A 25,084-nucleotide genomic window follows, 5' to 3' on the forward strand; every position below is an offset into this window, starting at 1 on the left:
TTTTTCACCTGGCAGTTGTGGCGACCACATGGAATCATGAATGTGGCAGTGTGGTCATCCCATTCCTGCCCTGGGAGGACCCCAGCCTGGGGTTATTCTGCTCTGCTTGGCCTTTGCATCCTGGTCTTCATCCCTCCTTTATACTCTTCGTGCTAAGCAGCCTTCTCACAGGTCCCCCTCCCTCTGTGTTTATACTCTCCGGAATCCCTTTAACTGCCCCTCAAGGCTGGAGTCATCTTCCTGGCCACACCTTAAATGCCTTCTCGCCTATGGATTCTCCCTTGTTCATCCTGATCTGCAATAGCCTCTTAGTGATCTCTGGTCCTCCATCACCTTAGCGATCTGTGGCTCTCTGTCGTCACGATGCTGAATCATCGTTGGTCCCATATGTGTCCTGGATTTCTAACAAGATTAAAATCGAGGGTCAGGATCCTGAGTCTTGCACTCTGTTGCCACACTGCACAGAACCCTGGTATGGATCAGGGGTTACTGGATGCTGACTGGAGTGGCTTTGATAAATCAGGGAAACCCCGCAGACTCTGTTTCCTTCCTTGCAGTAGTACTTTGGGTGCTCTGTGTGCCTGGGTAGAAATGTAAGTTGACCATCCTTAAGTCTTACTACAGATAGTTAAGGGGTGACCAAACTGGGCAGCCAGGTGCCAGGCTCTGCGTCTGTAATAAGATCAGGGTGCTCCCGTGTGGCTGGGGAGACCAGGGCTTGAGTGTACACCGTCCAGAGCAAGAAGAGGGATGTGGTCTCACATGGGAGAGTTACAGGCATTCAGTGAAGAGCCAGTACACTGGGAATAGGGTGAGGGCTGGCACATTCTGCGGCAATGGGTCTTCATGGACGAGTGAGCAAGAGTTTGCTGGGAAGGTGGGTGGGACGTGCCCTCAGCGAATGTACAGGAGAGTCCAGGAGCCTGCTGTGCGTGGGGGCCAGTGTGGTGGTGTGCGGAACCCGGTGTGCAGAGCAGGTGAGGATGCAGGGGGAGATGCCCTTTGGTCATGTGGAAATGATCTTGGAGAGCTGGGCTCCTTAGGAGAGAGGCACGTGGGAGCCAGAGGAGCCTCGACTTCAGGACCAGTCGATGCCACAGGAGGAGAGGAAAATGGCCGTGGCGGAGGGTCTTCCCTGCCCTTCAGTCAGTGGCAGCATCACAGGGAAGAGACCTAAAATTCAAAGCCCCAGCATTACTTCCAACAATTCTGATTCTGCAGGTCTGGGGTGGGGCTCGGGATCTGTGTCTTAAGAAACTATCCAGGTGATCTGATGCAGGGGGTCATTGACCCACCCTTTGAGTAAATGCTGAATTGTCCCTAAAGAGCTTTGTAAATCCAAAGAATTATCAAATTTGCACGTTATCCATTTGTCCTGGCAAACAGGTCACGGATAGCTCTGTTCAGAGTCTCAAAAGGATCCATAAATTCTATAAAGCTTAAAATCACTGAGCTAGGAAAAAATAATGTAAGACAGAATGAGAACAGTGCTATAGCCAGAATACAGGAGAGTGGTAACCTTTAAAGAAACATTTTGTGATACAGGGAAAGTTGATGTTTACAAGAACCCGACTATAACACATTAGGAAAGGGAAGGCTTGATATCCCGTTTGTAAATCAGGATTTATGTTTGGGTGAATATCTCCATGTTTAAAAGAGATACAATGCTTGGTGGATCTAGAGATTTCACGATTTATCTATAATAGGTTTTTTTTTTAAACAATTTTTTCCCTGACCTAATTAAATCATCTGGTTTCCCCTGAGTTTTATTTTTTTAATTTTGAAGTTAGCAGTATATAGAAGTTCAGTATCATGAAGGTCTTTACTGAGAATTTTTAGTAACGGTGCCACATTTTGCTCTCCTGCGGTGAAGGTCACGCCTGCATTTCGATGATAAACATCTTTCTGAAATTTATGAAGGAAAAAATTGATATTGATGCAACTTGGTTTTCACTCCCAACCCAAGAGCTTTCACGTCAGTCAAGTGTACAGCTGAAAAGTGGTACCTGCTCCCTCTTTTCTTCCTAAACCCAAAGTGGGCATATGGTTGATCCTGGCAACACAAGTACCACGGATGGGATGCAGTAACTCTAGGGTGGAGGCTCTGATCAAGGATGTATTTCCCAGTGATGGTTGAGGCTGAGGGATCCACTGGTAACCACAGTTGTTCTTGGCAGTGGGGTTCGGCTCCTGGAGTCCCATATTTGATCGTTGGCTTAAACATTACATGAAAGGTTACTATTTCTTAAGCCCAGTCAATATTCTATTGATCCACAAGGGTTTATTCTCCATGCATATGGTATCCAGCGCTAGGTTAGATATTGTCCATATGGCCAAGCGCCCGGGCCAACAATTAGCTTACTGAAGAGCATCCCATAAGAGAGACCCAGGCCACATGTGATCAAATGCAAAATTATACACTCAGATGATTAAAACCAATTATGCAACAACACTCGGATTAACTAATCCCAGTGACCACAGCTTCTTGTAACAACTCAGCCAGATTGAAAAAAAAAGTGTTTCATGAGAAGCAGAGTTCTCCACTTTCCTGACTTTATATTAAAAATATCCCAGTGAATCATTTCTGAAGCAAATAGGGCTCATTGCAGGCATATTATCAAGTCACTGACCTTGATATTATATTCTTTTTTGGAACCTTTCTCCATCAGCGTTTTCTATGTCTAATGTTATCTTTACCAAGATAAGAAATATCTCATATCTTGTTCTTTGTACTTGTGGATTTTTTGCCTAGACTGCACACGCTAGGTCTAAATAAATACTTTTTGGAGTGGGTGTGGTTAGAGAACCAGTTGTATGAATACATTTTGGTTAGTGTTTGTTTTTTAGATTTTGAGCCTCTTTGTTGGAGACTGAAAAATGTAAACTGGTTCAGATAATTTTAGTCATGAATCCACAGGTGCCAAGGAGTGGGGTATATTGAGAAGAGTCCTACTGAAATTATATTGGTTGTTCTCAAATAATCCTTTCAGCACATATGATGTAATCTTTTGGCGGTGTGCTTGGATAGGAACGATCACCCCAAATTGATCCCAGCCCACATAGGATCGAGAATGGTGGGTGCCTGGTCCTATGATTTTGTGTTCTCTGCTCTTCCCAGCCCTCACATGCACGTTCATATCAATAGGGTTTCTTCTACCTCCTCACTACCTCGTCCTAAACATTCTCTTCTCTCTTTAATGTTGGGCTTAGCCATCCTTTTGCTTACATTATTTAACATTATCTTATTTAGTTTTTATATGATAATCAGCCCTCCCCAACCATACACCTTGGCTACACACCAACACATTTTAACCTCCATTGTGTTCCTGATAAAGAAGTATTGTATTTAAGAGAAGAGAGAGAAAAATAATAGGATGTATACCTTTAGAATGGAAATACAGTTGACCCTTGAGTGACATGGGGGGTTAGGGGCACCGACCCTCCACGCAGTTGGAAATCCGGGTATGATTTATGGTGGGCCCTTCATATCTGGGGTTCATCCGTATCCAGGGTTCCTCTGTATCTAAGGTTCATCTGTATCCCTGGTCCTGTGTCCCTAGATTCAGCTAGCCAGGCCAGATCATGTAGTGCTGTAGTATTTACTACTGAAAAAAATCCGAGCATAAGTGGACCCATGCAGTTCAAACCCCTGTTGTTCAAGGGGTCCACTGTATTATCTTAGGGATCATCTAGACCTGAATTTGTTAAATGTTGTTAAATATTAGATTTTGATGGTACAAGTCTTTTGTTGGAACCCCAACATTTAAAGTAAATAAAAGTTGACTATATCAAGTTGACTCAGGGTTTAGAATGACCTGGAATGGGTCTGGAAGAACCTTCATAATCTGAGGGTTCTGAGGATCACAGTGTGAAAAACCAGCAATCTAGTTCCTCCTGCTATTTTATATAGATCAGGACGCTGCGGAAAGGGAGCCAACATTGACCTATTTACCAGATAGGAAGGTAGGTAAGTGGATAGGTAAGTAGGTAGGTGGGTAGGTAGTGTAATATGTATGTGTATATATAAACACATATACTGTATATCTACAGTATATAGTAAACACATATACTGTATATCTACAGTATACAGTAAAGTCGTTTAATCCTTATAACATTCTAGAAGGTAGATGGTTTTACAGGTGATTAGATGAGAAAAGCTTTTAAGTTGACAGAGTTGGGGCTCACCTTAGGTCTTTTTGGTGGCAAATCTACATTCTTTGCATCATACCTCCACGCTGCCGGCTGGCGCTTCGCCTGAAGCCACACAGGCAGGGACAGGACTGGGACCCAGACCCCCTGCATTCTGGTCCAGGGTTGTCCCCCTAGACCACCTTTTCTCTTTAGTCAGTGGCCAAATAGTACCTGCTAAAAGAGTAAATGGAATATTGAGGAAGCAATTTAAAAAGAAGGACACTCCAGCTGTGCTGACCTCGAGAAGAGTTAATGTTCTTAGTTCCCTATGTTTTAGCAACTAATTGGTCATGTAAAATGGCTGGAAGGAAGCTGATTCACAGGGATTTTTGTGCTCTGTAAGTATTGTTCTTAGCTCAGAGAATTTTGCATGGAATCCAGCTTCCTAATTTAAAACATTATATGATGAATTATTTTTCTTCAAAGTATACTCTCTTTATGGCCTGAGAATTGAAGTTTGATGTTGAATTTTCAAGTATTCACTACTTTTATGTTTCATAAACTTGAAAGGTACAGAACATGTCATCATTAACATTCTTTTTATGTTTCGAACATAAAATCAAACATGAACGATTGAAGCATTAAACCAGAGTTCCAGTACAATACCCAGAAAATCCCTCTGCTTTTTGTTGACTTATGCTGAGGCCTGCCAAATAACAGCCTTATTATGCAGATGCTTAGAATAACGGGCCGTGGATAGCTTAGCTTCTTGCCGACTCCGATTTTCTTTTTCTCTGGAGCGTTTAGGGACAGGAGATCTTCAGGATGAGTTTTGTTTTTCTCTTGGCTCCTGCAGCATTTTCCATCTTTCTCCTTTGTAACTACTTCCTTGGCCCCCAAGTTGTCTTCCTGGAGGACCAGGGCATCTTTATCATCCTCCACATCTTCCCCGTAACCCTCGCCCCTTCCCCCCAGGGCCCGATATAACATCCGGCACACAGTGAGATGGGGGAGGAAAGAGATGCCATGAGTCAGATCAGAAAGGCAGGAGCTCCAGAAGCAGGATTTCTTCTTTCCTTGCTGTAGCCAGTGTGGTTAGTGAATAGAGTCCATTAGTATTTCTTTTTTAGTGTTTCTAATAAAGATAGAAAAGTGAACAATTTTCCATCTAACTTCTGTTACACAAATCTTTAAGAAATTCCATTAAACCCAGTAGGTCTGTAATGAGTAGCAGGCACCTTCCAAGGACTGGGGATGCAGAGGTGAAGAGAGTATTTCTAGGCCCATGGTGCAGTAGAGAAGATAAACAGGTCACAATCGTATTGCCGTATAGGTGATATGGACGTCTACAAGACCTATATGTCTTGTAGTGATGGTACACCGGAAGGAGTGGTTGATTTTATCTGTGAAACAGGTACCCAGGAGAGGTGGCCTGTGAGATTGGGATTTGAACAGCAGAGAACAGGAGTCTGCCAGCCATACTCTGGGCTGGGGATGCAGGGACACAGGGAGAGCACGTGGGCAGCAGCATCACTGAGGTGGATCTCCAGACAGTCGGGGATTACTAGATTATACTCTGAAAGGGAAGCGGCGGCAGGAAATGAAGATAAAGAGGTAGACAAGGTCAAGTCCAGAAAACACCCTGGGTTACATGATAACATTTGCACATTATCCTGTGGGCAGCGAGGTGCCCATGGTATAACACATGGGATAACACATAAAACAGCTGTGTGCTTTATGAAAGGTCAGCTTGCTGGGCGTGTGTGGGGTAAACTGGAGAGGGCAGAGTCTAGACCTGAGAGGATGGGCCAAGTTCAGTGGGGATGTGAGCTGAAACTCCAGTTGTGGTGTGGCGGGGATGGGAGACTGATAGGAGAAGCTTTTAGGAAGTTGTTTTGGGGGAAGGTGTTGGGCAGACTCCTGGTTGACTCACAGAGTTTTGGCTCGAGCCTCTGGCTTGTGGTTCCATCAGCCAAAGTTGGCTGTATCCACACAGAGCCGCCTGGCACTTTAATTTCCTGTTTCAGGTAGCATGTCCCCACGCCTGGCTGTGGCCCCCTTTGATGTTCATCATCTTGTAACAGTGAGTGCACTTTCCCATCTGCCACCAAGTCCAACTGTCACCCTCTCCCTGGGAGATAGATCATAAATATTACAAAAGTGTCATATCTTCCATAGGCATTAAATCCTCGGGGATTTGCCTGTGGTCAGAATTGCCCTCTGAAAATCCTTCAGGAAACTTCTGGGTTGAAGACCAGCATTCTGTTTGTCAAAAGACTGTAGGTCTTTAAACATGAGAATGCTGCTGAACCCAAGAGATGTATGCACTTAGAAAGGAAAGACTTCTGTCTATCATCATCCTCCCATTTTCATGGTTGAAACCACACACGTTAATTGTACCTATGATGTAAGCCCTGCATATGCCCTTTTTGTACGGTGAGTGAGACACACCATCTGTGACTTGCCCAAAGATAGAATAGGTAGCTGAAAGATCCAGGACTTAATGAATCCCGGGTCTCAGATTCCAGTTAAGTTGAATGAGTCTTACAAGTTCCCAATTTTTGTTGTAGAATAAGTACTCCTAATAATAGGAAATTGGAATGAATGCTTTACCAAGAGGATATAGGAAATTGTATTTACTTTTTCCTTCTACATAATTTGATTCTACCCAATGAATGGGATGTGTAGAAAAAATGTTCATTGAGGGAAATATATTTGGTTGAGTTTGGGTTAATCAGCGAAAATAAACAATTGGCTGGCTGTTTTAAGCTGAATAACACGGCTTGGCTGTACTGCCTATTGGTGAGTTCAGGAGTTTATTTTATCAACTGTCCCAGATAATTATTTTATGCTAATAAAATCATCAAGAGATGAATTTGTAAATCATACTAAACTGGCAGGAGCACTACGGGGCATAAAATTAAATTCTGTCCTTTATTAATTTCCTGGGTATCTCTGACCAACAACCAGGATCGTTTTCTACCTAGGATACCTCTTCTTGTTGAGCAGTTCCACTTAGGAGAAAAATTGCAGATTGGGAGTTTCTTAGCATGAAATTAGAGAATGGAATTCAGTGCTTTCATCAAGCAGTGTTATGCTGTTGCCCTTATTCACCTGAGAGATATTTATAACTTAAAAAGAGTTATTTAGAGCAGTGATCTCCAAAAGGCTTCTCCATGCCCTTTGAGGCATATAATACACAATCTGTTGATGTATGGAAGAAAATAATTGAACTTAATTTATATTTATTTTCTAGTTTGTACTTTAAAAGGTCAATTATATGTGTGTCTAATAATCTGAATATGCGGAGTACTACATTATATAATTTATAAGTAAAATGGAATGGTTGCGCCTTTTAATTTTTATTTATTTATTAATTCTTAAAATCTTAATATCCAAAATGTTTATTTAGCATTTTAAATTGAAGTATAGTTAATTTACAATGTGTTAGTTTCAAGTGTACAGCAAAGTGATTCAGTTATATATATATATATATTTATATATAGTGTATATATATATGTATTCTTTTTAAGATTCTTTTCCATTATACGTTATTACAAGATATTGAGTATAGTTCCCTGTGCTATACAGTATGTCCTTGTTATTTATCTATTTTATACGTAGTAATGTGTATCTGTTAATCCCAAACTCCTAATTTATCTCTTGCTGCCACCTCTGCTATCCCCTTTGGTAAACATAAGTTTGTTTTCTCTGTCTGTGAGTCTATTTCTGTTTTCTAAATAAGTTTATCTGTATCATTTTTTTTAGATTCCACATATAAGTGATATCACATGATATCACTTTCTCTGTCTGACTTACTTAGTATGATAATCTCTAGTTCCATCCATGTTGCTGCAAATGGCATCATTTCATTCTTTTTTATGGCTGAGTAAAAGGTTGTGCCTTTTTAAAAATCTGAAGTTACATTTACCTTCCTCAAAATGTTTGAAACTACTGATCTAGAGCACTTTTCTAAAATGGGTCAAGGATTAGTTTATTCTGGGACCTCTTTTAAGACCCCCTATTCCTGAAGATTCTGGTTAAATAGGTCAGACTAGAGCAGTGGTTATCAAACCTAGGTGTGCATCAGAATTACCTGGGGGTCGGGCTTGTTAAAACACAGAGCGCCGATGCTGGGGCCCACCCCAGAGTTTCTGATTCAGTAGGTCGGGGGTGGGGCCTGAGAACTTATATTTTCAACAAAATTCAGGGAACCACTTTGAGAACCTCAGCTCCCACCTGGGACTCGGGACACAGGCGACTCCCAAAATGAGGTGATGATTACTGATCTAGATTTTGTTCACCTACCCTAGACAGTTGTTGCAGATACTTCAGCATTTTGTTTTCCTTTCCTACTCCAATTGCTCCCATAGAGGCAGGCAGCTGCTTTTCACACTATGCTTTTCAATACTGGCATGGAGGATAAAAGCACCAGTGTGATATTAAGGGAGATTCAAATTTACAGGGAATTCGTATGAGTGCTTTACTTAAATCCTCCCTGAGGTACTTATTTGTATATGAAAACTGAAACAGGTCACTAATGATATGGCTGCATCTGTACAATATTTTGGAGTAGAAATAACACCATTACCCATTTTTCAAAAAACAGATCTTGAGATGAATAAGAAAAATACATGGTTGGTTGTTGCCTTTTTAAAATCAGGCCTTGTTAAAAATTAGGAATTGATAGATTGATATGAAATGAAGAATGCAGTAAGTGTGATAAACTGTAGAAACTTTAAGGACAAGACAACTCATATCCTTTGAATTATATAAAGTATATCTATCGGCAAATAGCATTTTTTACAATAGAGTGTGGCATGAGCCATTTAAATGCCTGTGCCATGTGTAAAAACTGCTTGCTAGATTAAATTATGTAGAAAAGCAATGCTTAGTGTCCGATTCACTAATCATCAGTGGGGCATTCAAAGTTTAAGAGGCATTGTATACTTTCATTGTTGGCAGGCAATTAAATGTAGATGTCACTGGGATTGATTTACAAGAAGAAAGCAGTGGCTTAGCTATATTGGTGCGGGGGTTTTTTTTCACTCTTAAAACAGTTATGTGTATTATAGCTCACTTCTGTTTATCGTTTGAAAAATGTATTTTATAGCCATTTGTCTCACAGTTCTAAATTTGAAATAAATGGAAAGGACCACCTGAGATTACATGTATTTTAGGAAAATAGAGCATATAGCATTAATTCTTTTAGCACTAGTTTTTGATCTGCCCTCTCTGTAGAGAGTCCCATTTAATACTTTATGCATTTGATAAAGGCTGTCTTAAATGGGGTCATTCTGTATTTAGAACAAATGAGAAAAATGTTCCAGAAATCTCCTCAAGGAGTATTACAGTCTTTTTACAAAATGACTTTTAAAAGGACTGTAATTATGACAAGGAGAATGATTGCCGGAGTATATAAGTCAATTTAACCTGTTAAAGTCAGAACAACTCAAAATGTGTGTGAATCTTACAAAGAGTGTGAAATTAACATTTGATTGTCCTCCATTAGCTCCTTAGAAATGGCACTTTCAGGGGCTTATTTACAATGCAATTCATGTAACAATCATCATATAAATACCACAGGTGGTTATTTACTTATTTTACAGGGGCGGATTAAGGTGAAGATGTGTAGACTTGAAAGGCTATGAACTTTGGACGCAGACTCTGCTTGGACTGCAAGTCCTACACCAAACTCTGGGTGATGTGGGCAAGATATTTGACCACGCCAAACTGCCATCTGTAAAAAGAGGGACGTATCCATCAAGATCCTATCAGGAGACAGAGAACAGGCAGTAATTTGAACAAGGAGAGTTTAATATAAAGAATGTAACAGCAGACTAGAATGAAGGGATTGGCTAGTGGAAAGAGTGCTCTAAAGAATAAAGGAAGAGCAGATGTGAGGGGCGGCCCCTGCTCCAGGGCAGAAATGAAGTCCAAGGAGAAGATCCGTCCAGAGCTGAGATCCAGGGCCCGGTGGATGGCAGGGAAGTCACTGTGGGGCCACACCCATAGAACTTGGAGGAAATGTGTCCTCTAGGGTGGCTGGGAAAGCTGTTCATGGGGGTGTCCTTCTGGGGCGGTCTCTCACAGAGCCGCAGAGGGGAGCGCTGGCAAGCACTGTCTGCAGGGCCTTGCTGGCCACTTGCACTGGAGAAGCTGGGCCTGGGAAGCCCCTGCCTTGTGGGCCTGGGGCTCCTGAAGCTGTGTGCTAGGGAGCCTTCCAGGGACCTCTGCAAGCTCCACCCTTCCTCCTGCCCTGCCTTTCCTAGACCCTCTACTGGCAAAGCTTAAAGTCTTGCCAACTGGGACAGGAAGTGTAGTCAGAGGGCCTGGCTGTATTTTTGCAGAGGAAGCAATGGAAAGTGAGTTTAGGGCTGAGAGGTAATACATCGATACTTGGCAAAAGGATATTGATGCTCGCCTTTAGACTTCGTGAGATTAAATAATACACGTAGACATTTGCGTGGGTTTTGTTATGTGACAGTTTCTTTGATCAGACATATTGAGACCACAGTCTTATACTGGTTGTGAGGATTAAATGAAGTAATGACTGTCTGTTGTCTGAAGCAGAATCTGGCTGGCATGTAGCGGATGTTCAGGAAATGTTTGCAGATCACATGGTGTTCACATCATAGTGTTGACTAGTAACTTCAAGCTAAACAAAGGGTCCCAGGTAATGATTCTCACCCTCACACCTTAAAGGCTACAGGTAGCACCCTTTGATGGATCATGAAGTCAGTTTTGTGGACCCAGACCCAATCTTTTACAAAATCGAATAGAAGAGAAATGAAAAAGGCCAGTGTATCTCAGTAGAGATAAATGTGGTTTGTGAAATGTACATACATACACATGTGCTGGGTTACGATGTCATGACTGTGGGTCACAATAAAAAAAAAAATTTGCTTAAATACTGCTCTAAAGAGTGCACTCTAATCCTTGTCCGTTTGGTTTCCTTTGTCTTCTCTCTAGTCCTGAAGCTTTAGTAGGATGTAGAATGGTCATGTGAAAGAACTTATAAGGTTTCCTTTCGGGAAAAAGTGGACCATCCTCTCCTTTATAGCTCCTGTCTTAATGATGTCATGCTACTCTTGGATCTACTGAATAATTCTCTGCTATTCCAAAGAAAGAAGAAAGATAAATTCCCTCCAATATGCAAATGACAGTATTTTATTTTCATAAATCATGGATGACCTTTATAGACAACTAGCCTTGCTATCTAATTATGGCCGGGAAAAAAAAAAAAGAGTTCAACTTTTCTAAAGCAGAAGTCTTAATTTGTGGAGACTTCATTAACGTTTAACTGGCTTATAGTTTTCAACCATAATAAAAAATGAACATGTTCAATGATTTAGTCACATTTGGAGCTGATTCATCTTGGAATACATCAGGACAGGGCTGGGTATTTTGTGGGGCTCGATTGAGGTAGTTTTCATTGTTTAAGTGGATATTACCTTACACTTAGAAAAAATTTTTAAGCAAAATTATTGCAGCCAAATTCTGCATAGAATTTTGGGAAATTCATTACCTGTTTTTCTGAAAAAACATTTATTGGGTGCCTACCATGTATCAGCTCTAGGAAATGTCAAGACGACTAAGAGTTATAATCAAAATGACTTTTGAGCAGAATTCCTAAGCTTTTAGACACCTGTTCCTTTTAAACTCCGCAGTTTTCATGAAAAAAAAATAACATGGTTTCATTTGATTTCTAAAGCGCATGGCATCACGCTTCAGTAATAGCACAGACAGCCTGTACTTTTTAGTTGGGGGGTAAATACTCAAACTCATGGCAACCCATTAAGACTTTGTTGAGAGAAGCAATATTCGTAAAGACTGTTTCAAGGAATATTACAGTTTTATCCTAGAATGCACTGAGCTCCCACTAAATCAAGTTTATCCAATCAAAGTTGGATGACATGCTATCCTGACATGTTACTGAAAAAACCCTAAAACCCATTGCTTTGGTGTGGTGGCCGCCCCTGAGACTATGTTCATTAACTCATGTTGATTGTTTCATACTAGGGCCCTGGGAACATATTTCCCTCTGGATTTAGGATTAGGAGTTGTGTTTCTTTCAAGTTTTCAGTTTGGGAGATAGTGTCACATAGTGTTCAGAATATGGGTTTGAAAGACAGGATCCCTGGGTACAAATCTCTGCATCACTCTCTTCCAGCTTTGGGGCCTTGTGTGCAAGCTCTGTAACCCTTCTGTGTGTGTAAAACTTGTATCATGGTACCTACTTTATAGGGTTGGCGTGAGGATTAAACACGTCCCCAGTAAATATAAGCCCCTGTTATTAGTTTTAGTATTAATGTTATCATCTCATAGATACTGTGAATTGTGTAATCATTTTTTCCTCTTGGCACTGGCTACCCCAAAGCTTAAGGTGAAATGTGTGGCCAGTGCCCCATGAATGAGCCTAGTGATATTTTTCATTACTTGGCGATAATGCTGGAGTCCTAGTTATAATCCTGATATCATCTTGTCCTTTTTTTCCCCCTGCTCTACTTTCCTTGCTTTTTAACTTTCACTTCTCCTCAATTTTATTAATTTAATTGTCATGTTATTGTGCATTACCTGTCCTGGAACAGGCCATACAGTCATCATTCTTGGTCAGAAGCCATCATCCTTGTTGTCCATTACCTGGGTATTTGACACCCATTGACACTTCCTTTCACATAATAACTCCTTCTTATTCCAGCACAAGTTGTGTGTTGTGTTCAAATTTGCTAAGGAAAAGCCTTTCTCAAGGTATGATGGAAGCAGGTGGGCAGGCACGTGTGTGTGTGTGTGTGTGTGTGTGTGTGTATTTATGTAAGAGAGAGAGAATAAGAGTGATGCAGACCACCACCCACCCGGCTTGCATCACCTTTCCTCCATCTCTTGTATGACCTTGGTTTAGTCCTGATTCCCCTCCACAAAAGAGAAATAATTTACCTTGATTGAGGGGTGAACATGGCCCAGCCATGAGCTGTTGGGCGTCGGTCCAAGTAAGACAATTCTGGGGAAACCTTGGCAATTTGTTGCTAACTGTATGCCTCTACATGATGGCAAACTGTCTGTGTTATCCTGAAAAATGCAGGAGACTTATTTTTGGAAATGCTTCATTTCATGATGTTTCAGGGACTTTGCTTCCTTACCACATTCTTCACTGGCCCTAAGGCGCTCACTTGAAAAGCCCAGCTGGCCTCTGTTCTTTGCTCCTATAGTGCCACAGAGGAGCCCACACACTTCACCTCCTTACAAAGTACACATTAAATTTTCCAATTCTATATTCCAACTCTTTGCAATGCAGTGAACTCCTGAGAGTCCTTGTAGGAGGTATAGATGGCAAGGACAATTTAAGACCTGGTAATAGCTGGTACTGGTGGACTTGCTCGACGGTGTTAGACCAGCCACACTTGCTGCCTAACTGATTCATCAGAAACACCAGGTGACGGACATGTTATCTTTGTTTTATAGGTAAAGACATTGGGGTTCCGAGAGGCTAAATGATTTGTCTACAAACACAAAGCCAGCAGGGCAAGAATGAGGAAGTGCCAGGCGTCTGACCCCGGAACCCGTTCACTTCACCACTACACAATGTTGCCTTGAAATCTAAAACCTTCATTTTGCTCTCTTGAGTTGGTTATATCCCATTGCTTTTACCTTAATTGCCTTATTTTAGCTCAATAAACCACCTTTGCTATTTTAGGGTCTTGCATCTGTTGGATGAAGGCCTGTGGTGGATCTGAAAATTGATGTGCAGGGGGTCATATCTTTGGGCAACAGGAAATTCACAGTCTATTCTATTTTCCAGTGGTTCCATAATCCTATGTGGGTCTAGAAGGAACCATGGCATTCTTTTTATGTTTCCTTTCAAGTGATAAAAACAGCTTTATGTAATGGGAAAATTATATCCTTGCACCAGTGTTGTATTAGTCTTTGGGGTTTGCTGTCAGCCATGCAAGCTCTCGCCTTTATATTTGGTTATATCTGCAGTGCTAAGAATTGTTTCCTAAACCAGATCTTTAACCAGCCTTGAGCTGTTTTGCAGATGCCCCCCCGCCCCACAAGCTATTTCTCACTGTTTAAGATTGCACTGCAGGACTTTCATCAAAGTGCTATCTGTGCTTCCATTGGGGGGGGCCCTTTTCTGTCAAAATTCATGGTTCTTTCTTGCTTTTGAATATTATTAGTGCTACTGCTGTTTGGGCTTATTCCTACAGCACTGAAGCTATTTTCTATATCAAAATTAGGGTTTGCAACCAAGGGAAAATATTTCTCATAAATGTTTGCGTAGCCTTCTAACATTTCTTACCCCAAATTGGAAAGTTGTTAGTATTATGTGCTTAAAACAAATCCACTTTGTTTCTGAACTTGTTAAAGCTGAGTAAGAGGGAAGTATAAATTAGCAATTGTTGTCAAGGTGAAGTATTGAGTTAATGCTGTATCTTTATAATGAGTTTTCTGTTCCCAGCAGAATGTTTAATTGGCCAGTTCTGTTAAAAGTGTTACAGAGGATGGTGTCCAGGGCCACTGATTTCACCATCATGCCTAGAGCCAGTGACTAAGACAAAGGCAGAAAGCTGGGGGACACCTGTTAAAATGGCCCGAGGTCCCTTGTCTCTGCCCTGTTGAACGTTTTTTATCAGTGATTTGGAGGCAGACAGAAAGCATGCTTAATCAAATTGGCAAATCACCCAAATCTAGGTAGGAAGACTAACACCCAAATGGCAAAATCAGGATCCCAAAAGCTCTCAACAGGCTGGAGAGATGCCCTGAAAACATTATATGGGGTTTAGAAAGGATAAATCTACAGAAAGTCACTTCCCTTAGTCACTTCCCTTATTGCAAAGGGGAGAAATGGCTCGATGGCAGTGGCCTAAGGAAGCCATGTGGAATTCCAGGCTCCAGGAATCTTGGGAAGGACCAGCCGTCAGCTCTGACTGTTGACAGTCTGAGGTCAAGGGAAGTAGCCAGTTGAATTCGGGCTGCAGTACTGGGAGTTATTGGTTTGGAAGAGTGCTGATGAACTGGACAGTGTTCAGAACACCTGCCAGGGTGGCAAACATCTGAGAACCTTCTAGTGGGAGGGAGGGAGAGGGAGCAAAGCATGTTTCGCCTGGAGAAGCAAAAATATAGAACTTGACGGCTCTTTTCAAATAGTTAGCTTTCCCATGTAAGAGCTGAGATTTTTTCACTGTTTCTTCACAGGGAGGAGCTGAGATAAATGGGTATACATTTCAAGAAGCAGTGTTTGGGCCTTTTTAAGGGGAATTGTCTACATGGGAGGTATGCTTTTCTAAATGCTGGGTGCCCACCTGTTCAGAAGCTGTCTGTCTGTCTAGAAGGTTGTAGAACTGATGGAAGCATGTGGATGGAAATTGGACCGGGTGACCCTACCTCTGAGTTTGTGCAGTTGCTTTATTATTGTTGTTTTATTTATTTTCTTGCTGCCAGGGCATACAGTACAGCCATAGTGTAATTATATTCTTATGTTTATGTTTTCTTGACCAGACCCTTAATTCTCGTCATTGGCAAGTGATTATAATTAATCTTTTAAATTGATATAATTAATAGCATTATATAATGGGCAGTAGAATTTTCATGATAATTAAGATGATTGATATAATCCTTCACTTTGGCAATGTGAAGCACTGGGGGAAAGAGTTGATGCTATAATAATTTAAAGTCAACAGGAGACATTTAAGAAGATGTGGGGTGGGACTTAAAATCGTCACAGTGCCCAGGGTGCTGAAACAGCGGACCTGCTTTGCATATACTGCATTTTCTTTTATTCTTTGTTTAAGTTGCTTCATTTTTAGCATCGACATCAAGCAGATGTTTACCACATGTTTAGTTGTGAATTTATTCTTGCCTTGCAAAATTGTGTGGACTGTAGGCAAATTTATAATCTCTTTTAATTTTGAGACCTCAAATCTCCAAAGTATTAAAGCAAAACCTGTTTCTATGTTAGATTTAGAATAATCCTTAGAAAAATATTTTGCAAGCTACGTCCATAATCTTTACTGTGTTTTGTCCTCTACCAGTGGTATGGTGGAAGTATCTCTCTTCATTTTTTTGGACAAATTATAATGGTTTTTTTTCTATTGAAAACACATTGAACACCTAGGATGGTTCTATTAAGTTTTGAACACAAGATCAATTATGCCTAAGTCATATGAATCTGGAAAATATGGGTTATAAATCTGCTTCGGTCTTACTTTCAGTTGGATTATACAGACGTTGGATTCTTTTGGGGGAACAGTATAATATAGAATTATTGACAAGGCATGGTGAATACTCAGCTAGCGCTTCGCAAGGATGCAATAAGGTCAGGATCCACAGTTCCTGAGCAAAAAGACCAAATCAAATCGCGTTGAGCATCGAGTAGGTTTATGGTTCCCTGCAGTCATCATAGCTTACCCCAGACCTCTGGTCGTTATTTATTAATGCTACTCTTCCTTCTTTTACATTTTAGGTGGTTGCCTCTTCGATGAGCCTTATAGCACGTGTGGATACAGTCAGGCTGAAGATGATGACTTCAACTGGGAGCAAGTCAACACCTTGACCAAACCAACCTCTGATCCATGGATGCCATCAGGTTTGCTTTTAAAGTTCTCTTTTTAAAACCAAAGGTGCACAAGAGTCTTAATCACAGTAAATGTTCACTGGGTATTGGTTGAATGAATGAGGGTGTTGGTCTTGGAGTTTGGTGGCAAAGGCTGATTAGCTGGTGAGGATGGTACACGAGGACCAATGACAAAGAGTTGACCCTTGTATCTCTCCCTTTAAAATGTAAAGCTTACTTCCTTTATTGTTGGATACACCTGAGCTAGATTAATGGCCGTTACCCAATTGACCCTTTCCCAAGTAGCAGAACACATGGGAAATAGATTGATGTCTCTTCTGGCAGGTGAGTTTGGTGATTGGCACTCTAGCTGGGGAATCCAAATAACAAAGTCTCCATCACAAATAGACCTTGGGAGGTGACTCATCTGGCACGTGGGGGATCTGGAGGTTGCTAGTGATCAAAGCATTCTGATAAAATGGTTTTGCATGCATGTGGATCCTTTTTCCACTGTAGAAGCACTTAGTAAATTTTCTGATGAGTGAGAAACATTTGATCCACCGAACACCAGCAAGAGTTCTACTTCTTTAGTTGGAAGATCAGGAAGATCAGGTGACTCACGGACTCTAATCAGATTGGCGCTTGATCATTTTGATAGACACCATTTTTAGGCTGCGGTGTTGCATATCCATTTAAAATTTTAGATTTGCAGATTCACTTGACAGATGGGGTGATGACTGTGTCCCATTCAGGATTCAAACTGGAAGATATGTTATTCTGATTTGGATTTCAGGTAAAACACGATTTTTATACTTTTTTAATGGCTCTTAAGGTCTTCATCTAACTGTGTCGCAATAGCAGTATTTATGAATACATGTAGTAAGTAATCTTGGAGAGGTAGCTTTTAAACATGAAGTAGGATTTAATGTTGTTCTTAGTTAAGCTGTAACAGTTATGATGCCCGCCATGTTCTTTCCGTTTCCTTCCCATGTTTAACTCCTTATAACTTCAGAGAAAGGAAATTGAGCTCCTTAGCACTGTGGCTTTACTGGACTCCAAATCCTTCCTAGTTCTTGGTGATTTCCCCACAGCTGACAGCCTCCGGTTCTGTCTCTTTTTCTCTCATAGGTATGTACTTTTGAATATTACTTGTGTTTGAGTCAGTGGTACTTTAGTTGTTTTTCCAAATTCCAGTCTGGCTTCATTCTTGTCAGTGATGGGAGAAGGGGAAGAGCACGGGCTAGCAGCCCCCCTCAGGCAGAGCTGTCCTTTCCCAAGCAGCCTTCTCACCCTGAAGGCCTTTGTCCTCACCTGCTCTCTCTCTGGAGCCTGTGTCCAGAGAGGCTGGGGAGGGCACTCAGGTTTAGTTCTGGGAGTTTTTTCCACAAGAGTGCACTCAGGTTTTCTTTGTTTATTATCTTCTAATTTGGTGAACTTTTTTTAATTTTCCACAGTAGGGAGTTGATTTCATTTTTGTGGTCCTTTAGATTGAAGCCTGATTAGGAAAAGTCAACTTTTACAAAGGAGCCCCCAATAAGGTAGGATCTTTGTCAACCTCCACTGGTTCTATTTTTGATATAGGATGACCCATCTCCCTCCATGAAGGAGGGGGAAGTATAGCTTCTTGTTACCATCTTGTCCTTTTCTTCTTTCTGATGTCCCATAATACCATCTCAGACCAAGATGTCCAAGCTTTAAATATAGAAAGGATGGGTTTCTAGCAGAGGCCATTACAAAAATGGCTACACATATGAAAGACCAGTTGTGCCCTGGAATAGTCAGTTGGGTAATTGAAGCAACACAGGGAGAGTGACCTTGCAAGTATTTGGCCTTTGAAGGCCCTTCTGCCTTTGGAAGAATGAAGTGGGAACATTAAACATTCTGCTTGAATTTATTTTTCTTCTGTTGACTAATAGAATACTTGGTGATTAATATTAGGACTTTGTAACTTAAGATCTCTGAATGTTATATTTTCTAACACTTTTGTCAATTCCATCTGGTTTCTGATGGTTACATAAGATGTATCCTCAACACCTACCCCCAAACAGGGTGCAAGTTTTGGGTTAGGGTTAGTACATGTGGGTGGTTTGGGTGTCAGCAGATCCGGAGAGAGTTGGGGAAAGACTAGCAGTGGATCGTCTCTCCTCTGACTCTGCCTATGGACATGGGTCCAGATAAGCCTCCTGAAAATGGATAGTTCTTCCACCACATTAAAATGTTTACCATAATATAAAATTGCAAATACTTGTATTTTTTCCTACTATTTTTTAAACAAACTTTAGTTATTAAAAAAAACTTCTTTGAGCCCTAGTGTATACTAATCATGATTACTGAGGGAGATGAAGGATTATGAGATGATTCTTTCTAGGAACTTACCTACTTGGGAAAGAGGGTTACAAAAATACAACTAGCGAGCAATCTAAAAGTGCATAGAATTAAGTGTGGTATAGACTAGAAGTATTCTAAGAGCAGTTTTCTTACTGTAAGCCCAGTGTTTTTGGAGGACGTGGACTTGGGCCCAGCTGACCTACCCACCAAAAGTGAGAAGTTAAGTTCTCAATGAAATGTCATTGTTAGAAGTTACCGTCTCGTAAACGTGCATATACTATCCTGAGGTATGGATGTGAAAACTGAGTTTCCAATATGTATATATAGCCATGAGTTTTAAATACTCTTCAATTTCAGGATTTTTCCTCTTCCTCCTCCTCCTTTTTCATTAATAGGTATAAAATTTATTCCTTTCAAAACCAAATTACAAGGCAGGCCTTCTTACACTAAAACGAAACTAGTTTTATGAATTTCTCAGGGTAAATGGGTGGCAAGATCAGATACAACCATAGCTTTATAAGGGTTAATTTTTAAAAACCTTTATTTAAAATATTGTTGGATTTGTTCTCACATGTGTATTTGTATTTGGTCTTGCATGTGCAGGCTGGTTCTGTGATGCCTTAGACCCAGGGTTGGCAAACTATATCCTGCCAGCCACAGCCAGTTAGCTGCTGTTTTTTTGGTGTGGCTTGCAAGCTAGGAATGGTTTTTACATTTTTATTTTTTATTATTTTTTTAAAACTTTATTTATTTATTTATTTATTTACTTACTTACTTACTTATGGCTGCACTGGGTCCTCGTTGCTGCGCGCAGGCCCCTCTATGTGCGGCGAGCAGGAGCTACTCCTCGCCTAGGTGCGCAGGCCTCTCACTGCGGCGGCCTCTCCTGTTGTGGAGCACGAGCTCCAGGAGTGTGGGCTTCAGTAGTTGTGGCACGTGGGCTCAGTAGTTGTGGGTCGCGGGCTCTAGAGCACAGGCTCAGCAGCCGTGGCACACGGGCTCAGCCACTCTGCGGCATGTGGGATCTTCCCGCACCAGGGCTCAAACCCGTGTCTCCTGCATTGGCAGGTGGACACCCAACCACTGCGCCACCAGGGAAGTCCCCGTTTTTACATTTTTAAATGGTTTTATTTATTTATTTATTATAAATTTATTTATTTATTTATTTATTATTTTTGGCTGCATTGGGTCTTCGTTGCAGCCCGTGGACTTTTCTCTAGTTGCGGCGAACAGGGGCTACTCTTCGTTGTCGTGCGTGGGCTTCTCATTGCGGTGACTTCTCTTGTTGCGGAACATGGGCTCTAGGCATGCGGGCTCAGTAGTTGTGGCTCACGGGCTCTAGAGCACAGGCTTAGTAGCTGTGGCGCATGGGCTTAGTTGTCCCGTGGCATGTGGAATCTCCCAGGACCAGGGATCGAACTAATGTCCCCTGCATTGGCAGGCGGATTCTTAACCGCTGTGCCACCAGGGAAGTCCTAAATGTTTTTTTTAAATCAAAATAATAATAATACTCTTTTGTGACACATGAAATTCCAATTTCAGTGTCCATAAACAAAGGTTTATTGGCACATGGCCATGCCCATTTGTTAAATATTGTCTGTGCCTGCTTTTGGGCCGCAGTGACAGAGCTGAGTAGTCTGAGTAGTTGGAACAGAGGCTGTAGGGTTCACAAAGCCTAGATATCTCGTTTCTGGACCTTTCCACAACAATTATGCTGACCTCTGTCTTAGACCATTTTGGCATCAGCTTTAATTGTTGTTTTGGACTCCTGGCTTATATTGTAATGATTTTCTGTATTCATATTATAACTATTAACATATAAACATTTTTTCACATTTCCTTTCACTTTCAGATGACTTCTTTTCCAAACATTGAGCTATTAAAATCAGTAAGAAAAAAAATGTGATGATCAGGGATTTTCTCTGTCTTTCCCATAAATTTGCTATCTATTGGAAAGCACCGTGATGTTCTTTATTGTTTAGTACCAACATCCTTGTGGAACTCCTGTGATTCTAATAAGCAAATAATCCACCAAGATGAATTTAACAATTATGATGGTGAGATAGACTAAAATTTTTACTCTGATTTTTAAATTTACTGTAATTAAAGTTTACTTTTTCTGTGTCTTTTTGAAAAATGATGCTTCAGTGTGCAGGGTTTGTTCCTCTGTATCTTCACGTGTGAGGTTATTTTTTAACCACATTTAAACTATTTAAATACAGTCTGGAGCTTTATACAAGCTGGTTGATAACTATTCTGATGCTGTGATGTTAGCTATGGAAACACATAGTTAGGGAAAATAAATACCAAATGCCATTTAATTTTTTTGTATTTCAAGCCAACATTTATGTGATAGTAGATGATACTTTTGCAGCTAGCTCTAAACCACACAGTTTTCCTGATGGTGAAAGCGTGCTACATGTGATTTCTCTTTTATTGGAAAGCACGTGGTTCATTTCATATTCATTGAGCTCCATTAGCAATGGGCAACTCTCTTAAACTTTACCATAAGGATTATACTCTGAGCACAAGAACGCTTGATTAAGTAACCAAATAATAACCTGGTACATTTTGATAGCACCATTGCTTCTATCACTTTATATAGTGCAGTGCCTTGTATGATTATCCCTATAGACTAAGAAGTATTTGATTAGGAGTGTTTCATGATGCAAAAACATCTGCACAGTTTGAGAATAGTTGATGTGTTTATATGTTGTTAAAGTATTCATGTTTGGACCCTAGTGCTCCAGTTTTATGAAATGGATATTTAACATATTCCATATCTTATGTATTAGAAAATGTGATCCTGTTTAATTTAAAAAATTAGCAATAAATTCATCCATAATATTAAAAATGTAAAGGTAGCTTACAACCATAACCATTTGATACTTATAAAATTGACATTTATTTATAACCCCTGTAGTCCCCGTAAGACATCATACCTCTAAAAAGGCTGTAATGAAGTAAATTGGGCCCTAGTGCTGGGAGAATGTAATACTCTTCCAGGTTGTATAGTCCTCCTATACAGGTTGTATAGTGTGCATCCTGGGCAACCTCACTTGGCCTCCACATCTTGGTTTTACGTAATGTAGATTGGGAATGGTGGCCGATCTTTGGGTTGCCTATCTTTGTGGAGATGTTGTGACTGAGGATTGAGTCATTTCCGAGGGTATCCATGTGAAAGGCAGAGAGAGGGCCATGCAGGATGAAGGAGCAATGTGGACTCTTAGTGTGATGCCCCAGAAAATAGAAAAAACGTGACTGCATGTATTTGTTTTGGGAAAGATGATGGATTGACAGACAAAGGAATTGCAGTTTCCTCTTGGGGTGCGTTCACCAGGCATGTTTTCCTCCTACTGGGGGAGACGTCCTATGTATTCACACTTCTGGGCTTATACAAAGTCTTCTGCTGTTTGAGTGACAAAGAGCAGAAGACTTTGGGCTTGAAAAGACATCTTTCCTCCTTAAATTTCAGTGTGTGTCTAGTGAGTAATATTTTTGGCAAAGAACATTCGCACAGTTGTTTAATTATTTCTTTCGTTCTTTGAATCTGTCAACATTCAGCAAATACTTATTGAACACCTGCTATGTGCGAGGCATCGTTCAAGATGCTTGGGCTTCATCACTGAATGAACCAAGTAAGGATCCCCTCCCCGGCGATGCACCTCCATTCTCAGTCTAGTGAGATCGTTCTTGGATTGCCAAAAGATCAGATCCTGTGAGACCATGTTTCCCCTCATTGATTAATGACTTTCTGGATGTAAAAAGGTAAAAGGTAATATGAAATTCAGTTCATCAGACTCAGCACACCATAGCATCAAATTTAGCTTTCTTGGCTGTGCTGTCTCTTAAAAACACACAAAGAGCAAAAAACAAGAGCAAAAAAATTGAAATCCCAGGCAAGTGGCAGTGCAGTACCTTCTGATAATTCTCCCTCGTAAACCAAAGTAATCTTGTGCACGTACATGACTCCTAGCAGTTGACAAAAGTTGCTTCTTTGCTGTGTATCCTCTGATCCTCATGACGACCCTGGGAGATCAGACGGCGTTATATCTGTCTGACACCCAAGAGGACTGAAGTTCAGAGAAGATACACCTGCCCCAGGCTTATAGGAGAGAAAAGCCCCCGTTTTTGCTCTTCTGAGTGCCAGGGAGGGAACTTCCCACCCGAGCACCTGCATCTAGTGAGGGGTGCACGGGCAGCCTTCATCCCAGGTGACAACTATTTGGATCTTCTGGAAATGAACTCGAAGGCTCTCCCCGTGGGGTTGCTGCCCACTCCCGGGTCAGATTCTGGCTCTGTGGCTTCACAGCCATGGACCTTGGCCGACTCTTCAGCTCTCAGGTCCTCATGGGTGTAGGATTAGTTTGTGATACATGTTCGTAGAGTGATGGCCGGGGGCCTGGCGCTAGGAGCTGGAGCGACAATAATGGCGTCTGTCCTCTTGCTGACTGTGAGGCACGCAGGCTGTGATAAGCAGACAGACTTATGCCGTGATGGGGAGACGTTCTAGGGCTGGGAAGAAAAACTAGATCAGGACAAGGGCTTAGTAAGGGATGGGGGCGGCAGACAGGAGCAGCCGCTCTGTGAGCAGAGATGGGGTCCCATCAGGTACAAGGAGGCCTGGAGGCTGAGTGGTCCTCCCAGAGGGAAGATTAGGGGCAGAGGCTGAGACAGGGGGACCTCTGCGGGGGCAGGGGGCCCTCAGCCCTACAGGATCCCGAAGGCGTTGGAAAGGCGTTTAGAACCTGCCTCATGGGGTTATTGGCCAAGGGAGACAAAATTATCCACTTCAGAGACTTAGCCTCCTACCTGGCCCAGCACAGAATTCAAGAAACGTCCTCCTTTTATTATTAAGTAACTTTCCAGGAGCAGTTGGTATGAATTCATCTTTTAGTTTAATTTGGACTCTCTGTGAAGTGAGCAGTTCGTGCCGATTTCCTATTTCCCCTTCTAAGTGATACCAAATAAGAAACAAAAGGTATAGATCTTCATATAATTTTTGAATGGATCGAAAAGCAAGTTGAAAGAAGTCCATTAAAATATGAACTTTTTTTGCCAGGATGGTAGGATTTGGGGTAATTGTCCTGTCACTTCTACATTACACATTTTCTTTATGATTAAGTGTAACTTTGTAATAAAAAGTATTATAAAATACTTTAAAAATGTGGGGGGGGGGTCATTGAATTTGGTGTTATTTTAGTTGATTCTGAATATTTCTGCTCCAGAACTCAGGAAATGACTGACACGTTTTATTGTCTTTGAGCATCTTATTCAGGTGTCCCATAGTGAGGTCCCTGCCTGACATCCAAGGTGTAGGATGGTCCTTGATGAGCATCCTCTCTGCATCTCACTCGTATCACCCTGGTGATGCTCAAAATGGGTTTCCAGTAGCTTGGAAACAGTGAATGATGAGACACGGTGAAACGAACTGGACTGGAATTGCATCCTGCCAGCAGTTTCTAAGTTACAAAATTTAGAAAAATAACTTTAGATGATAACAAAAGAACCCCATTTCAGATCAGTGATCTTTGGGGAGTTCTTAGTTAAACAGCAGAGGGCTCTGGGCAGACTCATTTTAACATGAGTGTAGACAGTGTGCTCCATTCAGAGGCAAAAACACGTAACATACAATTTACCATTTTTTTAAAAGATTTGTTTGGTGTGGACCATTTTTTTAAAAGTCTTTACTGAATGTGTTAAAATATTGCTTCGGTTTTATGTTTTGGTTTTTTTGGCCTCGGGGCATGTGGGATCTTACCTCCCTGACCAGGGATCGAACCAGCACCCACTGCATTGGAAGGCAAAGTCTTAACCACTGGACCACCAGGGAAGTCCCCAATTTACCGTTTTTAAGAGTACAGTTCTGTGGCATGACGTACATTCACACTGTCGTGCAACCATCACCACCATCCATCTCCAGAAACTTCTTCATCTTCCCAAACTGAAACTTTGCACCCATTAAACACTAACTCCCCGTCCCCCCTCCCCCCAGCCCCTGGCCACCACCATCCTCCTTCCTGTCTCTATGAATTGGTCCACTCTGGGTACCCCATGTAAGAGGCATCATGC

At 41.4% G+C, this 25,084-nt stretch overlaps 1 protein-coding gene across 2 annotated transcripts in view; it reads left to right on the top strand.

Moving 5' to 3' along the window:
• PTPRM (protein tyrosine phosphatase receptor type M) overlaps positions 1–25,084 on the top strand; it is a 761,903-nt gene that overhangs the window by 163,547 nt on the left and 573,272 nt on the right. For both annotated transcript variants that reach the window (XM_061169712.1, XM_061169711.1), the window contains exon 2: positions 16,595–16,717. In XM_061169712.1, the coding sequence (XP_061025695.1) occupies positions 16,595–16,717 (123 nt within the window). The remainder of the gene's footprint in view (positions 1–16,594; positions 16,718–25,084) is intronic.

Source organism: Eubalaena glacialis, chromosome 15 (genome assembly GCF_028564815.1).
Source record: "Eubalaena glacialis isolate mEubGla1 chromosome 15, mEubGla1.1.hap2.+ XY, whole genome shotgun sequence".
Classification (NCBI taxonomy): Eukaryota; Metazoa; Chordata; class Mammalia; order Artiodactyla; family Balaenidae; genus Eubalaena; species Eubalaena glacialis.